We start from the raw sequence: 19,007 nt of genomic DNA, 5'->3' as shown, positions 1-19,007 counted from the left end.
TTAAGAGTGAGTCTAGAACAAGGCACTGAGAAGGTTTGCCTGTTCTGGAGGGAAGGAGCACCCCTCCTCCTATGCCAACACTCCTCCATATATTTGTTCCAGCTGATATCCGATAATAGGGCTCCTGCAAAGCTTTCATGTATTGTCCAGTTCTCCCAACTGTCTCTGTCCTCTTCATTCTATCGTCGTTTCACTGCCATTGTCTCATTTACCCTTCACCTCCCGACGTCCAGTCTCTCTCTCCATGTTGTCATGGCCACCTCATGGTTGAAATTTAACTCTGGATTGTTCAAAGCTCAAGGGAGCAGAGTGTGTGATAAAGTTAGGTGGCCACATTGATTATCACTGACTGTACTCTGATTCCAATTCATCAGCACATAAGCTTTAATTTATTCTGTCCCTCTTGCGGCTAAGCTATTTGCAAACGTTGTCAGCTATTTTGTTAGAATTGCATCGAGAGCGATTGATTGGAAAGACAGTTAGTCCCTTGGGCTTGGAGGTTTGGAAGGTTGAATGCCTATTCTATTTGTTTTTTCAAATAGTGCACTCTAATAATTAGATGTGGATTTGCTTTTTTCCCCTCAGTTAGTTGAAAGATTCTGGAGCCCACTACTGGAACCTTTAAAGACCTGCCTCAGGGTACATCAGCACTCCTTCTCGGCTGGTATTCCTTTACACCGGAGCATCCTTGGGTAAGGTTAGATTAGATTACTTACAGTGTGGAAACATGCCCTTCGACCGAACAAATCCATCACCGACCTGCCGAAGCGCAGACCCATTCCCCTACATTTACCCCTTCACCTAACACTGTGGGCAATGTAGCTTGGCCAATTCACCTGACCTGCACATCTTTGGATTGTGGGAGGAAACCGGAGCACCCGGAGGAAACCCACACAAACGTGGGGGCGAATGTGCAAACTCCACACAGACAGTCACCTGAGGCGCGAATTGAACCCAGATCTCTGGCGCTGTGAGGCAGCAGTGCTGGCCACTGTGCCACCGTGCCGCCCACACGGCACATCAAACCAGGGCATCAGTCCACAGGCATTGTACAAGTCACAGATACTTTAACTTGTCATGGATTCTCTAAATGATTTCCTTCATCTTTTCAAGATTAGTTCAGAGTTTTTGTTTCAAAGTTTTAATGCTCGCAACCCACAACTTCCACATGGTTAATGCTGTGTCCAGTCCTCATCTTTCACACATTGACATTCTTCTATCGACTTAACCTTGAGTGGAGTTTCCATTTCAGCTCCAGTATAAGTACAGTAGGGGTCAGATGGCATGAATGGCTGGTTTGCAATATAGTGACAGCAATAGCATGGGTTCAATTCCCACACCAGCAGAGGTTACCACGAAGGTCCCACCTTCTCAACCCATCCATCACCCGAGCCATGGTGACCTTCACGTTAAACCAGTATCACTTGTCTCTCTCTAATGGTCCCATGAACAGGAAAGTTGGGTTCATTCATTGGTCCAGGAGTTTCTTCCATCAACAAGTGACAATTTTGCAAAGCATCAACTTATCCAACTCTTGAAAACTGTTTTCATGCTTAGTGAAAGGGACAAGAAAAAGCTTCATTGATTTCTCCCTTCCCATCTCACTCCCCTTCCTCCCTCTCTCCCACTCCTTTCTCCCGTTTTCCATGTTCCTCCAACTTGCCCCACCTTTCCCCCCTCCTTCCTCTCTCCCCACTTCCCCCACTTCCCCTGCTGTCTCCCCATCCCCTTCTGCCCCCATCCTCCCTAAACCCCCTTCCCCTTCGGGCCCTCCCCCGACCCATTTCCCCATCGCCCCCCCCCCCTTCACCCCCACCTCCCCTTCCTACCCGCCTCCTCTCATCCTTCCCTTCCTCCCTTCACCCCCCCCGTCCTTCCCTCCCTTCACCCCCCCCATCCTTCCCTAACTTCGCCCCCCCGTCCTTCCCTCCCTTCGCCCCCCATCCCTCCCTTCGCCCCCCCATCGCTTCCTTTGCCCCCCCTCCATCCCTTCCTTCGCCCTCCCCTCCATCCCTCCCTTCGCCCTCCCCTCCATCCCTCCCTTCGCCCTCCCCTCCATCCCTCCCTTCGCCCTCCCCTCCATCCCTCCCTTCGCCCTCCCCTCCATCCCTCCCTTCGCCCCCCCAATCCCTCCCTTCTGCTCCCCCAATCCCTCCCTTCTGCTCCCCCAATCCCTCCCTTCTGCCCCCCTCATCCCTCCCCCCCACTTCATCCCTTCGCTCCCCCAACCTGCCCTATGCGACTCCCCCGCCATCCCTCTCCTTCACCTCCCCACTTCTCCCCTTCACCCATCCCCCACTTCATCTCTCCTCTCTCCCCTTCATCCCCTCCGCCCCTCCTTAGTTTCCCCTCGTTCTCCTTCCCCCCCCCACTTTGTTCCCCCTGCCCCCTTCGTTCCTCCCCGTCATTCTCTCCCCGATCCCCCCCCCCCCCCAGTTCCTCTCATTCCTTGGTTCCCCACCCTCTGTTCCCCCTCTCTCCTCACTTTGTACCCTCTCTCCCTCCCTTTGTTCCCTCTCTTACCCCCACTTCATTGGTTCCCCACCTTTATTCTCCCTCTCCCCCTTTTTGTTTCCCTCTCTCCCCCGTATCGTTCTCCCCCTTTCCCCCCCCCCAAACACCCTTTCTCCTGTCTCTCTCTCTCTCTCTCTCTCTCGTTCTCTCCCTCCCTCCCCTCTCCCCTCCCTTTCCTTTTTTTCCCCACCATTGGCCATCCACCAAAATGTGTTAGTAAGTTTCCAACCTCTTCAATCACACTCCGTCCAAGCTAGGATAAAAGCGGCCTGTTTATTATTCACTGCACGGTACTCCATTTTGCTTCAAACAAAATGCTGGGTAAGCATGTGTATTTTTCACAAAAATGCTTCAACCTATGAGAGAAGATGTAATTTAACAACAGATTTGTCTATGTTGAATGCCTTTAAAATCAGATAACTGAGGAAGGTAATGTATCTGTGTCATGATAAGAAATGCTGTCTGGTTCAGATCAGTTGTAGCTCTCAGTGGGGGGGTTCTCTCTGTCTGTCTGTCTGTCTCTCTCTCTCTCTCTCTTTCTTTCTTTCTTTCTTTCTCTCTCTCTCTCTCTCTCTCTCTCTCTCTCTCTCTCTGTCTGAATTAAGAGGTTATGAGTTCCAATTCCAATTCCATTCTGGAGACTCAGACACAAATAAATGGACTGTCACTTGGCCTCGCACTGAGAATTTGTTGCACTGTCAGAGGTACCACCTTTCAGGGGAGATATTATACTGAGACTCCATCTGCACTCTCGGTAAATGTAAAAGATTTTGTGGCATTACCCAAAAGAAAGGCTGGTGACTATCAGCCCACCCCCCCCATCCCCCCCAAACAGTGCTCTAGTTGATCCTCAGTCATCAGATAAAATGATCAGATTAATCTCACTTTGGCAGCCTGTTTTTTTTGTAATAGTGATTGCACTTTAAAGTGCTTCATTGTCTTTCTTGGATTTTGTGTTTGCTGCTGGGGGCAAGTGATGGAAAGAGGATTCTGTCTGGTTCAAATGAACAAAGGAGGAACTTTGATCATGTGATTCCCGTTCAAAATAAATAATGGAGCTGGATGCACTCGGAAACTAATAAAACCAAGAAGTAAAAACTAACCTAATGGTGACTATGTAACCATTGTTGTAAAAGCATATCTGGTTCACAAATGTCCCAGAGAAGAAACTCATCTACTAGTGATATCAATTTCACAGCAACGTAACTGCGATTTATAGGAATAGGAGTAGGCCTTTCAGCCGGTTCTGTCATTCAGTGAGATCATGACTAATCTGTAGGCCCATATAGACTCATCACACAGCATGGAAATAGACTCTTCAGTCCAACTTATCCACGCCAACCAAGTTTCCCAAACTAAACTAGTCTCATTTGCCTGTGTTTGGTCCATATCTCTTCAACCATTTCTTATTCATGTACCTGCTCCAAATGCCTTTTAAATGTAACTGTACTTGCTTCTACCTCTTCCTCTGGCAGTTCATTCCACGTATGAACACCCTCTGTTTGAAAAAGGTTGCTCCTCCGGTCCCTTTTAAGTCTTACTCCTCTTACCTTAAAAATATGCCCTCTAGTTTTGAACTTCCTAATCCTAGGGAAAAGACATTTGCTATTAACCTTATGTATGCCCCTCATGATTTTATAAACCTCTATAAGTCTCTGATGCTCCAGTGAAAAAAATCCCAACCTATCCAGTCTCTCCTTATAACTCAAATCCTCCAATCCCAGCAACATTCTAGCAAATCTTTTCTGAACACTCTCCAATTTAATAATATCCTTCCTATAGTAGGGCAACCAGAACTGCAAACAGTATTCCAAAAGTCCTGTACAACCTCAACATAACGTCCCAACTCTTATACTCAAAGGTTTGAGCAATGAAGGCAAGTGTGCTAAATACCTTCGAAACCACCCCGTCTACCTGTGACATAACTTTCAAAGAGCTATGTACCTGAACACCTGGGTATCTCTGTTCTGTAACACTACCTGGGGTGCTACCATTAACTACTGCCCTTGTGCATTTTATCAAAATGTAATACCTCACATTTTTCCAAATTAAAATCCATCTGCCACTCTTCACCCCTTTGGCCCATTAGATGACATAATATCTTTGCTTACAAAAAATTATTTTAGATTTAAAATTATCACTGATCCGGCATCCACTGCTGTCGAGGAAGAGAATTCCAAACTTCTACCACACTTTGTGTGCAGAATTGCTTCCTAACATCTTGCCTAAATGGTCTGGCCCTCATTCTCAGACTATCCCACTAGTTCTAGAATCCCCAACTAACATAAATACTTTATCTTCATCTATCCTGCCTTTTCCTGTTAATATCTTGAAGATCTGCCTTTTGAAAGGGCCTAGCAAGTAACTCATTTGTATCAAAACCACTAGTTTAAAGAGAAGAAAGGAACTGGATAGATCACCAGGTATCGTTGAAGAGCATCATGGATGTTCTTACACTCCATAGCCTGCAGTGGAATGGAGAAGGCAGTTGTACCGCCAACTTCTCCAAGGCAGTAAGGACCAGCATAGCCAGCAAGGTCCACATCCCATGAACACATTTTTAAAAACCTTACTATATCAATCCAAGCTGAGAAACTGAATTCTGATCTGGATTGTAAATATTGCCAATCATAAACTGGCACAATTACATCATTTAAAAAGCATCTGGATAGATAAACGAATAGGAAAGATTTAGAGGGATATGGGCCAATTGCTGGCAAATGGGACGAGGTCAGATTGGGATGTCTGGTTGGGGCAGATAAGTTGGACCGAAGGATCTGTTTCTGTGCTGTATGACTCTATCTGGTATTTGAATCTTGTGCCCCCTCCCCCATCGGAGGTGGCAGAGTTTGTGTTTTTTAAAGTTATCTGCTGAATGTGTGATTTAACCAGGCTCGGGGACTGAGGGTTGCTAATTGTTTATCAAAAGACCAGCCCAAGCAATATCTGACAGTCCTTGACAAGCTTATTAACATTTATCCCAAGTCAGCCGTTTCACTTTGGCTGTTACTTTCTCATGTTTTGTATTTTTCCAGCCTTCTGTTGGTAAACAGAGAACAGAACAAGAATTTGTTCACTCTGCAGCCTCACACGGTTGAACATAGTCAACAGCAAGGTAAGCACGTGGCAAACAAAATTCCCTCGCTGTTAACATTGGCAGTGTGCTAATGGTTGTACAATGAAGCATTCATTTGTCTTACTCTCATTGTAATGAAGGTGATCCTACCTAGTTAGAGAGTTTTGAGAAGATTTGTAACTCAGGATGTAGGTTTGCTTGCTGAGCTGGAAGGTTCGTTTTCAGACATTTCGTCACCATATTAGGTGACATCTTCAGTGAGCCTCTGGATGAAGCTCTGGTGGTGTAGCCCACTTTGTATTTTGTGTTTGGGTATCCTTGGGTTGATGCCATTTCCTGTGGTGACATCATTTCCTCTGGTGATGTAATTTCCTGTTCCTTTTCTCAGGGGATGGTAAATTGGACCCAAGTCAATGTGTTTGTTGATAGGGTTATGGTTGGATTGCAATACTTCGAAACTTCCAGTCGAAGTGTCCTTCCTCATCCGTATGAGATAACACATCCATCCTAGGACAAGCCAAACAGAGACAGGCATGAGAATTCCTGGAAACACGGCATTCCAACTGGAACTCTTATCAACAAACACATTGACTTGGATCCCATTTACCACCCCCTGAGAAAAAGAACAGGAAATGACATCACCAGCCCAAACACATAAATAGAAAGCAGGCTATACCATCAGTGCTTCATCCAGAGGCTCACTGAAGACGTTACCAAGTATTGTGGCGAAATGTCTAAAAACGAACCTTCCAGCTCAGCGAACAAACCTACATCCTGCATCTGCTAGTATCCAAGACTTGACTTTCATATGCTGTAGCAGGTCAAGAAATGGTAACCCACTCCTGTTTTCCCTGTCCCCAATCAGTCCCTGTCCTGTTCTGTCCTTGAAAGACAAGGACATGTTTCCTGGGAGTGCCATCAACTCTAAGCTCCCTTGCAAGTTACACACTGTCCAGAATTCAAATGTAGTGGCTGCTGCTGGGTCAAAATCCTGGAATTCCACATCCCCACCACACCCCTAACAGCATAGTGAGCGTATTTGTACCCCACAGGCTGTATTAACCTCCAAGGTGACTCACCATCACCTCCTTGAGAGCATTTGGGGATAGGCAGTTCATGCTGGCTAGGTGAGTGACACTGACAACCAGAGAATGAATTATAAACAACTGAACTGCTGCCTTGGTGTGAATAGCACTGTTGCTGCAAGGTCCCAGGTATAAGCAGGACTTGAACATCAAAAACCAAAGCTGACACTTCAGTGCAGTGCCAACGGAGCTTTGCACTGTCTCAGTTGCTGTTCTTTGGAGGAGATCTTAAACCAAGGCCCCGTGCTCATGTTCAGGAGGATGTCAGAGATCCCGTTCCGAAGAAGAGTGTTTTGTCCCTGGTGCGCTGACCAACATCAGTCTGTCAACATCAGAGAAAACCAATTATCTGCTCATTATCATTTTACTGATCACACGCCACCAGTTATATCTTTATTATGAATATGGATATGAATCTGTGATGCTGACTGCACTGGAACTGAAGATCCCTTTCAGTGCCAGAAAATCCCGGACTCTTCTGTCAGCCTTGAGGCTTATCACGCTTTGCAGTTGTTGCTGGTGGTTTGCCTTTCCCGGTGCTCGCTACACCACCCCTCCTCCCACCCAATCCCCCTCTCACTAAGCTGTTTGAACAGCGAGCACAATGTGCAAGGGCTTCTGTCTCACCACATGCCAGGAAATGTGCTAATTGTGGTTTTTATTCTGCTGAAACTGTCACAGGAGCAGCAGTCCCTCCCGAGAGGCGCAGGTCCATTTTGCGACTATTTTATACCCTGGCTGTCTCCTCGTACTTTCCAGCAGATTCAAGTGAAGATTCGTCTGGTAGGTGAAAGTGATTAAAATTCATTCACGAATGGACTCTTTCTATCCCACTGCACCCTCTCTCCCAAAAAGTATGGTATCCTGTAGGGGTCTGTTAGCTCAATTGGCTGGAGTGTGGTTTCACTCCCCAACCAAACTATGGTAAATTATAACAAATGAAACAAAGAGCAGTGGTTGCTGGTGATCTGAAACAAAAACAGAAATTGCTGGAGAAACTCAGCAGCAGAATCTTTGGGAAGAAAGCAGAGTTAATGTTTTGAGTCTGGTGACTCTTCATCAGAACTGCTTGAACTGATGAACAGTCATTGGACTTGAAACATTAACTCAGCCGGTCTGGCAGCATCTAGTAGAAAGTAGAGTTTCTCCAGCAGTTTCTGTTGCGGTAAGTTATGATGGTCACTTTTCTCGTCTTACCCCCTTGATGAAGAATGGTATTCCTCGATCTATATTGTTAAGCATGGGCAATAAATGCTGGCCTTTCCAGTTAGGACCACCTTCCTTGAATGAATAATAAAACAGTACAATGGAAGGATTCTGGGTTATCCAAGATGGAGGACGGGAAAAATTTATGGCTGTAAGAGCTGCTCCTTTTTTTTTTGAGGTATTTTTAGGTGTTGGAGGTGATTTCCTTGAATTCCAGGAGCAGCAATTACTGGTTCATATGCTGTTGCATTGTTTTGGAACTTTGGGAAAAAAAAGTCAAAACAACAGCAGTTTAAAAAGGTGAGGACAGTGCAGGAGAGAGAGAAAGAGAGAGAGAACCTGCACAGTCTTTGCTGTTTGAATTTGTGTATTGCTGGACATCGGAGTGCATCTGGGAATATTAAGAAACAGTGAAATTCACAACTAATCTTGGAGGAACTGTTGGGCAAAGTTCACAGTACAGAATCAGATAAGTTAATTGTTGTTTTAAGTCTGTCCAAGAGAAAGGCTGCAGTAGTGAGTATAGTGGATTCTTTGTTGATTATATGTTTTTGGAGATAAGTCTCTCTTAAACTTAAAACATGAGCCATAGCTATTAATTTAACCTGGGGCAGTGTTTGTAGAGGAATAAGAGGGTATTATTTTCTGGGTCTGTAGATTGTGAAGGAGCAAAAATGGCCTTTAGTACAGTGATATGTACTTCTTGTCAGATGTGGGAGTTTAAAGAGAGTTTAAGGGTTACTGCGGATTATATCTGCCATAAATGCTGTTGGTTGCGAATCTTATCAGATCAAGTGGATCAGTTGGAGGGACAGACAGAAGTGATGAGGATTTTGCAACAGCAACAGTATGTGATGGATGGCAGTTATAGTAAGGGGGGGAACGTCTCCAATACAGTCACATAGATGGGTTAACTCCAGGAAGGCTGAGAGAGGTCGGCACCTAGGGCAGGAGTCTTTTGTGGATATGGCACAGCAGGTTAGGCAGCATCTCAGGAATAGAGAATTTGGATATACCCATTTCAAACAGGTATGCTGTTTTGGAAAATGTAGGGGGTGATGGATTCTCAGGGAAACGTAGCATGAAAGCCAAGTTTCTGGAATTTAGATTCGCTCTAATGCAACGAGGGGTACGTCTGCTTCCAAGAGATCAATTGTGTTTGGGGATTCTGTAGTCAGAGGTACAGCAGATGTTTCTGTGGCCAGCAGAGAAAAAGCAGAATGGCGTGTTGTTTCCCTGGTGCCAGGATCAAGGATGTCTCAGAGAGGGTGCAGAATGTTCTCACGGGGGAGAGGGGCCATAGGAAATCATTGTCCAGATTGGAACCAACGACATTGGAAGGGAAAAGGTTGAGGCTCTGAAAGGAGATTACAGAGAGTTAGGCAGGAATTTAAAAAGGAGGTCCTCAAGGGTAGTTATATCTGGATTACTCCCGGAGCTACTGAGGTCAGGAATAGGAGGATAGAGCAGTTAAATGCATGGTGGAGGAGCTGGTGTATGGGAGAAGGAACAAGACTTTTGGACCATTGGAATCTCTTTTGGGGTAGAAGTGACCTGTACAAGAAGGACGGATTGCACCTAAATTGGAAGGGGACTAATATACTGGCAGGGAAATTTGCTAGAACTTCTTGGGAGGATTTAAACTAGCAAGGTGGGGCGGTGGGACCCAAGGAGATAGTGAGGAATGAGATCAATCTGAGACGGGTACAGCTGAGAACAGAAGTGAGTCAAACAGTCAGGGCAGGCAGGGGCGAGGTAGGACTAATAAATTAAACTGCATTTATTTCACTGCAAGGGGCCTAACAGGGAAGGCAGATGAACTCAGGGTCAGGGCATGGTTAGGAACATGGGACTGGGACATCGTAGTAATTACAGAAACATGGCTCAGGGATGGGCAGGACTGGCAGCTTAACGTTCCAGGATACAAATGCTCCAGGAAGGATAGAAAGGGAGGCAAGAGAGGAGGGGGGAGTAGCATTTTTGATAAAGGAGGATATTCCCGGAAATACATCCAGGGAAGTAATTTGGTTGGAACTGAGAAATAAGAAAGGGTTGATCACCTTATTAGGATTGTATTATAGACCCCCCCCCCCCCCCTCCCCGCAATAGTCAGAGGGAAATTGAGAAACAAACTTGTAAGGAGATCTCAGTTATCTGTAAGAATAATAGGGTGGTTATGGTAGGGGATTTTAACTTTCCAAACATCAACTGGGACTGCCATAGTGTTAAAGGTTTAGATGGAGAGGAATTTCTTAAGTGTGTACAAGGCAATTTTCTGAATCAGTATGTGAGTGTACCTACTATAGAAGGTGCAAAACTTGATCTACTCTTGAGAAATAAGGCAGGGCAGGTGACTGAGGTGTCAGTGGGGGAGCACTTTGGGGCCAGCGACCATAATTCTATTTGTTTTAAAATAGTGATGGAAAAGGATAGACCAGATCTAAAAGTTGAAGTTCTAAATTGGAGAAAGAGCAATTTTGTTGGTATTAGGCAAGAACTTTTGAAAGCTGATTGGAGGCAGATGTTTGCAGGTAAAGAGACGGCTGGGGCTGGAAAATGGGAAGCCTTCAGAAATGAGATAACAAGAATCCAGAGAAAGTATATTCCTGTCAAGGTGAAAGGGAAGGCTGATAGGTATAGGGAATGCTGGATGACTAAAGAAATTGAGGGTTTGGTTAAGAAAAAGAAGGAAGTAAATGTCAGGTACAGACAGGATAGATCGAGTGAATCCTTAGAAGAGTATAAAGGAAGTAGGAGTATACTTAAGAGGGAAATCAGGAGGGCAAAAAGGGGATATGAGATAGATTAGACTTACAGTGTGGAAACAGGCCCTTCGGCCCAACAAGTCCACACCGACCCGCCGAAGCGCAACCCACCCATACCCCTGCATTTACCCCTTACCTAACACTACGGGCAATTTAGCTTGGCCAATTCACCTGACCCGCACATCTTTGGACTGTGGGAGGAAACCGGAGCACCCGGAGGAAACCCACGCAGACACGGGGAGAACGTGCAAACTCCACACAGTCAGTCGCCTGAGTCGGGAATTGAACCCGAGTCTACAGGCGCTGTGAGGCAGCAGTGCTAACCACTGTGCCACCGTGCCGCCCATAGCTTTGGCAAATAGAATTAAGGAGAATCCAAAGAGTTTTTACAAATATATTAAGGACAAAGGGGTAATTAGGGAGCGAATAGGGCCCCTCAAAGATCAGCAAGGCAGCCTTTGTGTGGAGCCACAGAAAATGGGGGAGATACTAAATGAATATTTTGCATCAGCATTTACTGTGGAAAAGGATATGGAAGATATAGAATGTAGGGAAATAGATGGTGACATCTTGCAAAATGTCCAGATTACAGAGGAGGAAGTGCTGGATGTATTGAAATGGTTAAAAGTGGATAAATCCCCAGGACCTGATCAGGTGTACCCGAGAACTCTGTGGGAAGCTAGAGAAGTGATTGCCGGGCCTCTTGCTGAGATATTTTTATCATCGATAGTCACAGGTGAGGTGTCGGAAGACTGGAGGTTGGCAAACGTGCCACTGTTTAAGAAGGGCGGTGAAGACAAGCCAGGGAACTATAGACCAGTGAGCCTGACCTCGGTGGTGGGCAAGTTGTTGGAGGAAATCATGAAGAACAGGATGTACATGTATTTGGAAAGGCAGGGACTGATTAGGGATAGTCAACATGGTGTTGTTCGTGGGAAATCATGTCTCACAAACTTGATTGAGTTTTTTGAAGAAGTAACAAAGAAGATTGATGAGGGCAGAGCAGTAGATGTGATCTGTATAGACTTCAGTAAGGCGTTCGACAAGGTTCCCCATGGGAGACTAATTCGCAAGGTTAGATCTCATGGAATACAGGGAGAATTAGCCATTTGGATACAGAACTGGCTCAAAGGTAGAAGACAAAGGGTGGTGGTGGAGGGTTGTTTTCAGACTGGAGGCCTGTGACCAGTGGAGTGCCACAAGGATTGTTGCTGGGCCCTCTACTTTTTGTCATTTACATAAATGATTTGGATGCGAGCATAAGAGGTACAGTTAGTAAGTTTGCAGATGACACCAAAATTGGCGGTGTAGTGGAAGCAAAAGAGGGTTACCACAGATTACAACAGGATCTTGACCAGATGGGCCAATGGGCTGAGAAGTGGCAGATGGAGTTTAATTCCGATAAATGCGAGGTGCTGCATTTTGGGAAAGCAATTCTTAGCAGGAATTATACACTTAATGGTAAGGTCCTAGGGAGTGTTGCTGAACAAAGAGACCTTGGAGTGCAGGTTCATAGCTCCTTGAAAGTGGAGTCGCAGGTAGGTAGGATAGTGAAGAAGGTGTTTTGTATGCTTTCCTTAATTGGTCAGAGTATTGAGTACAGAAGTTGGGAGGTCATGTTGCGGCTGTACAGGACATTGGTTAGGCCACTGTTGGAATATTGTGTGCAATTCTGGTCTCCTTCCTATCAGAAAAGTGTTGTGAAACTTGAAAGGGTTCAGAAAAGATTTACAAGGATTTGTCAGGGTTGGAGGATTTGAGCTACAGGGAGAGGCTGAACAGGCTGGGGCTGTTTTCCCTGGAGCTTCGGAGGCTGAGGGGTGACCTTATAGAGGTTTACAAAATTATGAGGGGCATTGGTAGGATAAATAGACAAAATCTTTTCCCTGGGGGGGGGCAGGGAGGGGGGAGGGAGAGTCCAGAACTAGAGGGCATAGGTTTAGGGTGAGAGGAGAAACATATAAAAGAGACCCAAGGGGCATTTTTTTCACGCAGAGGGTGGTATATGTATGGAATTAGCTGCCAGATGATGTGGTGGAAGCTGGTACAATTGCAACATTTAAGAGGCATCTGGATGGGTATATGAATAGGAAGGGTTTGGAGGGATATGGGCCAGTTGGCAGGTGGGACTAGATTGGGTTGGGAAATCTGGTCAGCATGGATGGGTTGGACTGAAGGTTCTGTTTCCATGCTGTACATCTCTGTGACTTTCGTACAGTAATTTTCCTTCTTCCCCATCACCGCTCCCTGTTTTCAGTCAGAAATTGGGCTTTTATAGGCTTTAGCACAGATATGGAATTTGACTGGGGCTTTCAGGTCACCTTTCATTAAAACATTAACTTCTTCTTAAATCCTCAAGGGAGTCATTTTCTTCCTTACAAATGCTTGATGAATATGCATTGTGTTTATATTTTTTGCTTTCTTGCCAGCCACTGGTCATTTGGGCCAAATGGATTTTCTTACTCTAGCCCAGTAATTTATATTTCTACATCCTATGTGACGATGGCGCTGTGGTTAGCAATGCTGCCTCACAGCGCCAGGGACTCGAGTTTGATTTCAGCCTCTGGCACCTGTCTGTGTGAAGTTTGTATGTTTTCCCGGTGTCTGGGTGGATTTCTGCTGGATGCTCCGGTTTCCTCCCACAGTCCAAAGATGTGCAGGTTAGGATGGATTAGCCATTAGAAATGCAGAGTTACAGGGTTAGGGTAGGGGCTTGGGTTTGGGTGGGATACCCTTTGAAGGGTCAATGCTGAGTGTATAGGCCAAATGGCCTCTTTCCATACTATAGATATTCTGTGATTCTGTACGATGAATGTTCTACGTCCTTGACTGTTTTTACTTTTGAAAATGATGTCTGATACCGCACTTCCTGCCCTCCATGAAATTCAGATATTTTGCTGTGTTGAATACACCTGTCCAAGTAGAAGCTGTGGTATTATTGGTGCTACATGGGATCTACTTTTCAGAAACTGGCCATTCGGCCTCAGTGATTCACGGTCAATGTGAGGTTCCCCCCCAACTCTATCAAAACTCCCTTCTGTTTATCCAGCTCCTTCTCTTAAGTGTGGCTTTACCAGAGGCAGGGACAGAAATGGCAGGTTCCTTAGTCACAGTTGGTAGCAGAAGTCTGTGAAGACAGAAACCGTTAACCTTTTGAGTCTAATAATACACTTTTTCTGGAATTTGCCTCAACTGTTCTCTGTGGTAGTGAGTCCTGTGCTAAATACGTTCTCTGAATTCCTAATTGGATATATAGGCAATTTTGTTTGCCTAACGTTAGGTCATAAATATAAGGTACTGAAGCATTGGACAAATGTCTAAGCAGTTTTCTCAGAATCTATCCTCTCAATTCCTTTCATTATCTTCTTATCTTTAAGTCCTCTCGAGAATATCCATCCCTTTGCCTTCTATTTTACAGAGGAACACAGCATTGGTTGTTCACTCTTTCTTGATGGATATATCCTTTCAGTTATGGTTTTCTTCCTATGAATTATATTGACACCTTTGTCAATCCCTCAGTATATTTATGAGAATATGGAGACCAGAACTGTTAATAGTACATCATGTGGTCTAACCAAGACATGTCATCATCTTAATTCTGTCCTTCTGGAAATGAATCTCATTGGCCATTTTTAAATGGTCAGAATTAACCTTTCTCGCAATTTTTGGTGATTTGTGTAGTTGAATCTGGGATCCTGTTGTTTCTTCACCATACTCAGATTCTTATTGTCTAATCTTATAGGGGCGGCACAGTGGTTAGCATTGCTGCCTCATAGCACCAGGTCCCAGGTTCGATTCCAGCCTGGGGTGACTGACTGTGTGGAGTTTGCACATTCTCCCTGTGTCGGTGTGGGTTTCCTCCCACAGTCCAAAGATTTTTTTTCATCCAAAGATATACAGATTAGGGTGGATTGGCCATGATAAATTGCCCATAGTGTTAGGTGCATTAGTCAGAGGGAAGTGGGTCTGGGTGGGTTACTCTTCAGAGGGTCGGTGTGGACTTGTTAGGCCGAAGGGCTGTAGGGAATCTAATCTAATCTAATCTAATTCTCATCGCAGCGCCTCTCCATGAGGAATTCCACACCAGCTTCACCCATTCTCCAGCGGAGTGCTACATTGCTGCTGATGACCACAAGTGCTATGCCATCCAGACCCAGCAGCACCAGCTTTTCTTAATCTTCACGTCAGATACTCCGACCTTCGCTCTGCGAAACATCGCAACCAAAACTATCAACCTACTGACAAAGGAGCTTCCTTTCTGAGTTGCATGAGCCTGCATTCCGGACTTGCAGCGTTCAGAGGAAAGCAGCTGACACCTCGTCCTTTAGGGCGACAATTGAACAGTCCATCTGCCCTGAATAATACTATCTCTCCCTCAGAGTGATGAGAAGTGAGAGCAGCCCAGCTAGTCAATCCTCTGGTTCCTTTGAATTTGAAAGGAGGGAAACTAGCAGCTTTCCTTGTTGATGTTTGTGAAGAAACACCAGGGTTGAAAAATGTGTTGCTGGAAAAGCGCAGCAGGTCAGGCAGCATCCAAGGAGCAGGACAATCGACGTTTTGGGCATAAGCCCTTCTTCGGGAATGAGGAAGGTGTGCCCAGCAGGCTAAGATAAAAGGTAGGGAGGAGGGACTTGGGAATACGATAGGTAGAAGGAGGTTAAGGTGAGGGTGATAGGCCAGAGAGGGGTTGGGGGCGGAGAGGTCGGGAAGAAGATTGCAGGTAAAGAAGGCGGTGCTAAGTCCGAGGGTTGAGACTGAGATAAGGTGGGGGGAGGGGAATGAGGAAGCTGGAGAAATCTACGTTCATCCCGTGTGGTTGGAGGGGTCCTAGGCAGAAGATGAGGAGCTCTTCCTCCAGGCGTCGTGTTGCCATGGTCTGGCGATGGAGGAGGCCAAGGACCTGCATGTCCTTGGTGGAGTGGGAGGGGGAGTTAAAGTGTTCAGCCACGTGGTGGTTGGGTTGGTTGGTGCGGGTGTCCCAGAAGTGTTCTCTGAAACGTTCCGCAAGTAGGCGGCCTGTCTCCCCAGTGTAGAGGAGGGTGCAGCGGATGCAGTAAATGTGTGTGGAGGTGCAGGTGAATATGTGACGGATATGGAAGGATCCCTTGGGGCCTTGAAGAAAGGCTCAGGAATGTCCACTGTGGGCTCACTTGCATGGCAGTGACCACGCTCCCGTCTGTTGTAGTGGCAGGGTTAGGAAGGCCACATGGGGAAACTGCTTTCATCCTGTTGGATAACTTATGAAGTGGTCCTTTTCAGAAAAGCACAGACAAGGGGGCAGAGAGGTTTGGGTGGGGCAAAGTAATTGCCCCTGACCACTCTGGCAGATAGCTCTCTCTCACGTGATGTGGGTGTGAGATGGGAAGAGGTTGATGAACCATCCTACAAGGAAAAAGAACCTTGGAGAAAGTGCGAAAGAGGTTTACCAGGAGGCAGCCTGGACTAGCAGGTATAAGGAGAGGCTAGAAAAACTCAGGTTGTTTTCTCTGGTTTAGCAAAGGCTGAGGGGAGACTTAATAGAAGTCTATAAAATCAGGAGATGCAATGATAGGGTTGATAGACTTTTCAACTCTGGGAAGAAGATTCTGCCTTAATACCAGGGAGCTTGCATTTCAGGTAAAAGGGGGAAAGTTCAAAGGAGAGGTGAGGGACTTTTTTTAAACAGTGTTAAGCGTCTAAAACATATTGCCAGGTGTGTGGTGGATGCAGATACAATAGGGATGTTTTGGGACTTTACATAAGCACCTGAATATACAAGGAATGGAGGGGTTATGAAACAAGGGCAGGCAGAAGGGATTAATTTAATTTGGCATCTTGTTTGGCGCAACATTGTGGGCCGGAGGGTCCGTTGCTGTGCTGTTCTGTTGTGTGTTCTGGCACAGTGGGTGCTGTTCAACTCTCAAAGACAAGAAAGGAAAGCAAAATTGCTTTGTTGAAGTTGATCCTGGGTCTTATCCATTGAAAGCTTATGGAATTCCCAATGCGAGAGAAACCAGCTGGTTGGCAGAACAGCTGAAAGCACTGTCATGTTGGGCCTCTCCTGACTGTTGTTCCCCCCTGCCCTCCCCTGCCCGGCCCCTTTCAAATCGTAGTCATGTCTGAGTCAGGTTGTTACTAGGCTGGTAGCTCCCTGTGCTGGACAGATATGTAGTCCGAGTTTATAGATCAATGCACTACATTGGTCTGCGTAGCTCCTGTGCTGGAGAGATACCACCTGTGGCCACGTTTTCTCAAGGCTATCAGTTCTGGATCATGCAAGATGGCAGAGGAGTAGATTAATGGCAGTGGAATCTTGGACAAGGACAGAGATCCACATCAGTGTCACCGCCTTACACTCACACGGCCTATCCCCACATATGAGCGGAACGGTGACTCAGTGGTTAGCACTGCTACCTCACAGCACCAGGGACCCGGGTTCGATTCCAGCCTCGGGTGACTGTCTGTGTGGAGTTTGCACATTCTCCCCCGTGAATGCGTGGGTTTCCTCTGGGTGCTCTGGGTTCCTCTCGTGATACAAAGATGTGCAGGTTAGGTGAATTGGTCATATTAAATTGCCCGTAGGGTTCAGGGATGTTTAGGTTCTGTGCATTAGGGGTAAATGTAGAGTAATAGGGTAGGGGAATGGGTCAGGGTGGGTTACTGTTCGGAGGGTCGGTGTGGACTTGTTGGGCCAAAGGGCCTGTTTTCACGATGCAGGGATCCTACTAAAAAAGGACAGGTGGAGAATTTTGTAAAAATTAGTAATGAAGAAACAGGGTGGTTAACACCCATGTAAGTTAATTACTTCATCTGTGTGTTAGCTTTTGACTGTACTTATAATAAACTTTAGTCTAAATTACCTCAAATGCTTTTTCTTGGTTGTTCTGTTTCCACGCTCCTTTTTTTTACTAAATAAGAATTAAAGCTCCATTCACACTGTCCCCATCAAACACTCCTGGGACAGGCACAGCACTGGGCTAGATACAGAATAATGTTTCCTATCAAACATTCAGGACAGGGACAGCAAAGGGTTAAACATGGAGTTAAGCTCTCTAATCTTTTAAACTGAAGTTAAAGCTGCTTCCATGCTGTCCCCAGGAGAGGGACAACCTGATGTTAGATACAGAGCACAGCTCTCTTTAATCCTTTAAAGTGAATACAAAACAACCTCAGTTATCCAAATGTCAATATCCAAATTTTGATTTATCCGAACAAGATCTCAAGGTCCCATAAAAATGTTACCCGATCAAAACACTTCCTGCCCATCTTGTTCAGACAATTGAGGTTGTTCTGTACAAAGCTCCCCATACTCTGTCCCCATCAAACACTCGTGGACTCAAGGTTAGATACACAGCATAGCTCCAAAGTTCAGAGCAGCATGGTATTAGGTACAGTGATGGGGAAAGTATAGAATGAGTTTTATCAACACTTCCAGCATGGGTTGTGTGCAGAATAAAGTTACCTCCTTATTACTATTTGAGGGCTCTCACTGTGGCCCATTTGTAAAGTTGCAACCTTTGGACTGTGACTCAATATCCGTTACCTGCTCAGACTAGTCTTTCTTGGAATTTGGAATTACAATGAGGAAGTGTGAGCCAGTAAGTACTCAGCAAGGTAGAGAAATGATTACACCGGTTGAGGTTCAAAAGCATTGAATAACCAATTCAGCAGGTAGCTGTCGGCTTGTAACATATTTACAAATACCTTTTTTTAAGGTCATTGAATTAATCAAAACATTCATGGTTTAGGTTTCTTCTTCTGGATTAGCAGTTTGTTATTTTACTGTTTTATGACACATGATTTACTGAGAAGGAAATCAGATTTCTTCTGTTAAAACTAATCAGCTTAGGAATGCTGGCCTTTTTTACTGTGAATGCTCGTGTGAAAAAATGCATACATTTGGTGAGATAGCAGCTACTCTCTCAGCCTGAGCATTTTGAGAGGAGGTGGTGTGTCTGTTATCACTGACTGTCTCCCTGCAGAGTGTCTCCTGCAGAAATCAAATATAAAAAGTGGAGCTGCTTCATTCTCTGGCATCTCTGCTTCAGGACTATGATCCAGAGCATTGCCGTGGGATTTTATTGCATTCAAGATTACCCAATTTCTAAAGAATTTGCTAATGGGAAAATGTGGTAACAGTTGCATAACATTACAGGAACACAGCATGGAAATGGACTCTGGCATAACTAGCTAGTGCCAGTGTATATATGTCAACTAAGTTTTCTCTAATCCTAATGACATATTTACGATTTACAAATACTGTACTTACAATTTATATTAATGACTTGGATGCTGGGACAGACAATACGATAAAAATTCCAATCACTTAATCTGAACTATCAACATCTTTTCTCCTCCAGCACTCCAACCCACTCTCCTCAA

General features: G+C 45.4%; 1 protein-coding gene across 1 annotated transcript in view; it reads left to right on the top strand.

Annotated features, from left to right (window-relative positions):
- The window catches only part of fuz (fuzzy planar cell polarity protein), a 37,397-nt gene extending 19,913 nt beyond the window's left edge, over positions 1–17,484 (top strand). Inside the window, exons 8-11 of the mRNA XM_060849260.1 lie at positions 586–692; positions 5,550–5,629; positions 7,357–7,458; positions 14,706–17,484. Coding sequence (XP_060705243.1) covers positions 586–692; positions 5,550–5,629; positions 7,357–7,458; positions 14,706–14,908 — 492 coding nt within the window. The 3' untranslated portion in view covers positions 14,909–17,484. The remainder of the gene's footprint in view (positions 1–585; positions 693–5,549; positions 5,630–7,356; positions 7,459–14,705) is intronic.
- Positions 17,485–19,007: the final 1,523 nt, after the last annotated feature.

The sequence above is a fragment of the Hemiscyllium ocellatum genome, chromosome 33 (assembly GCF_020745735.1).
Source record: "Hemiscyllium ocellatum isolate sHemOce1 chromosome 33, sHemOce1.pat.X.cur, whole genome shotgun sequence".
Lineage (NCBI taxonomy): Eukaryota > Metazoa > Chordata > Chondrichthyes > Orectolobiformes > Hemiscylliidae > Hemiscyllium > Hemiscyllium ocellatum.
This window is presented reverse-complemented; position numbering and strand designations above follow the sequence as displayed.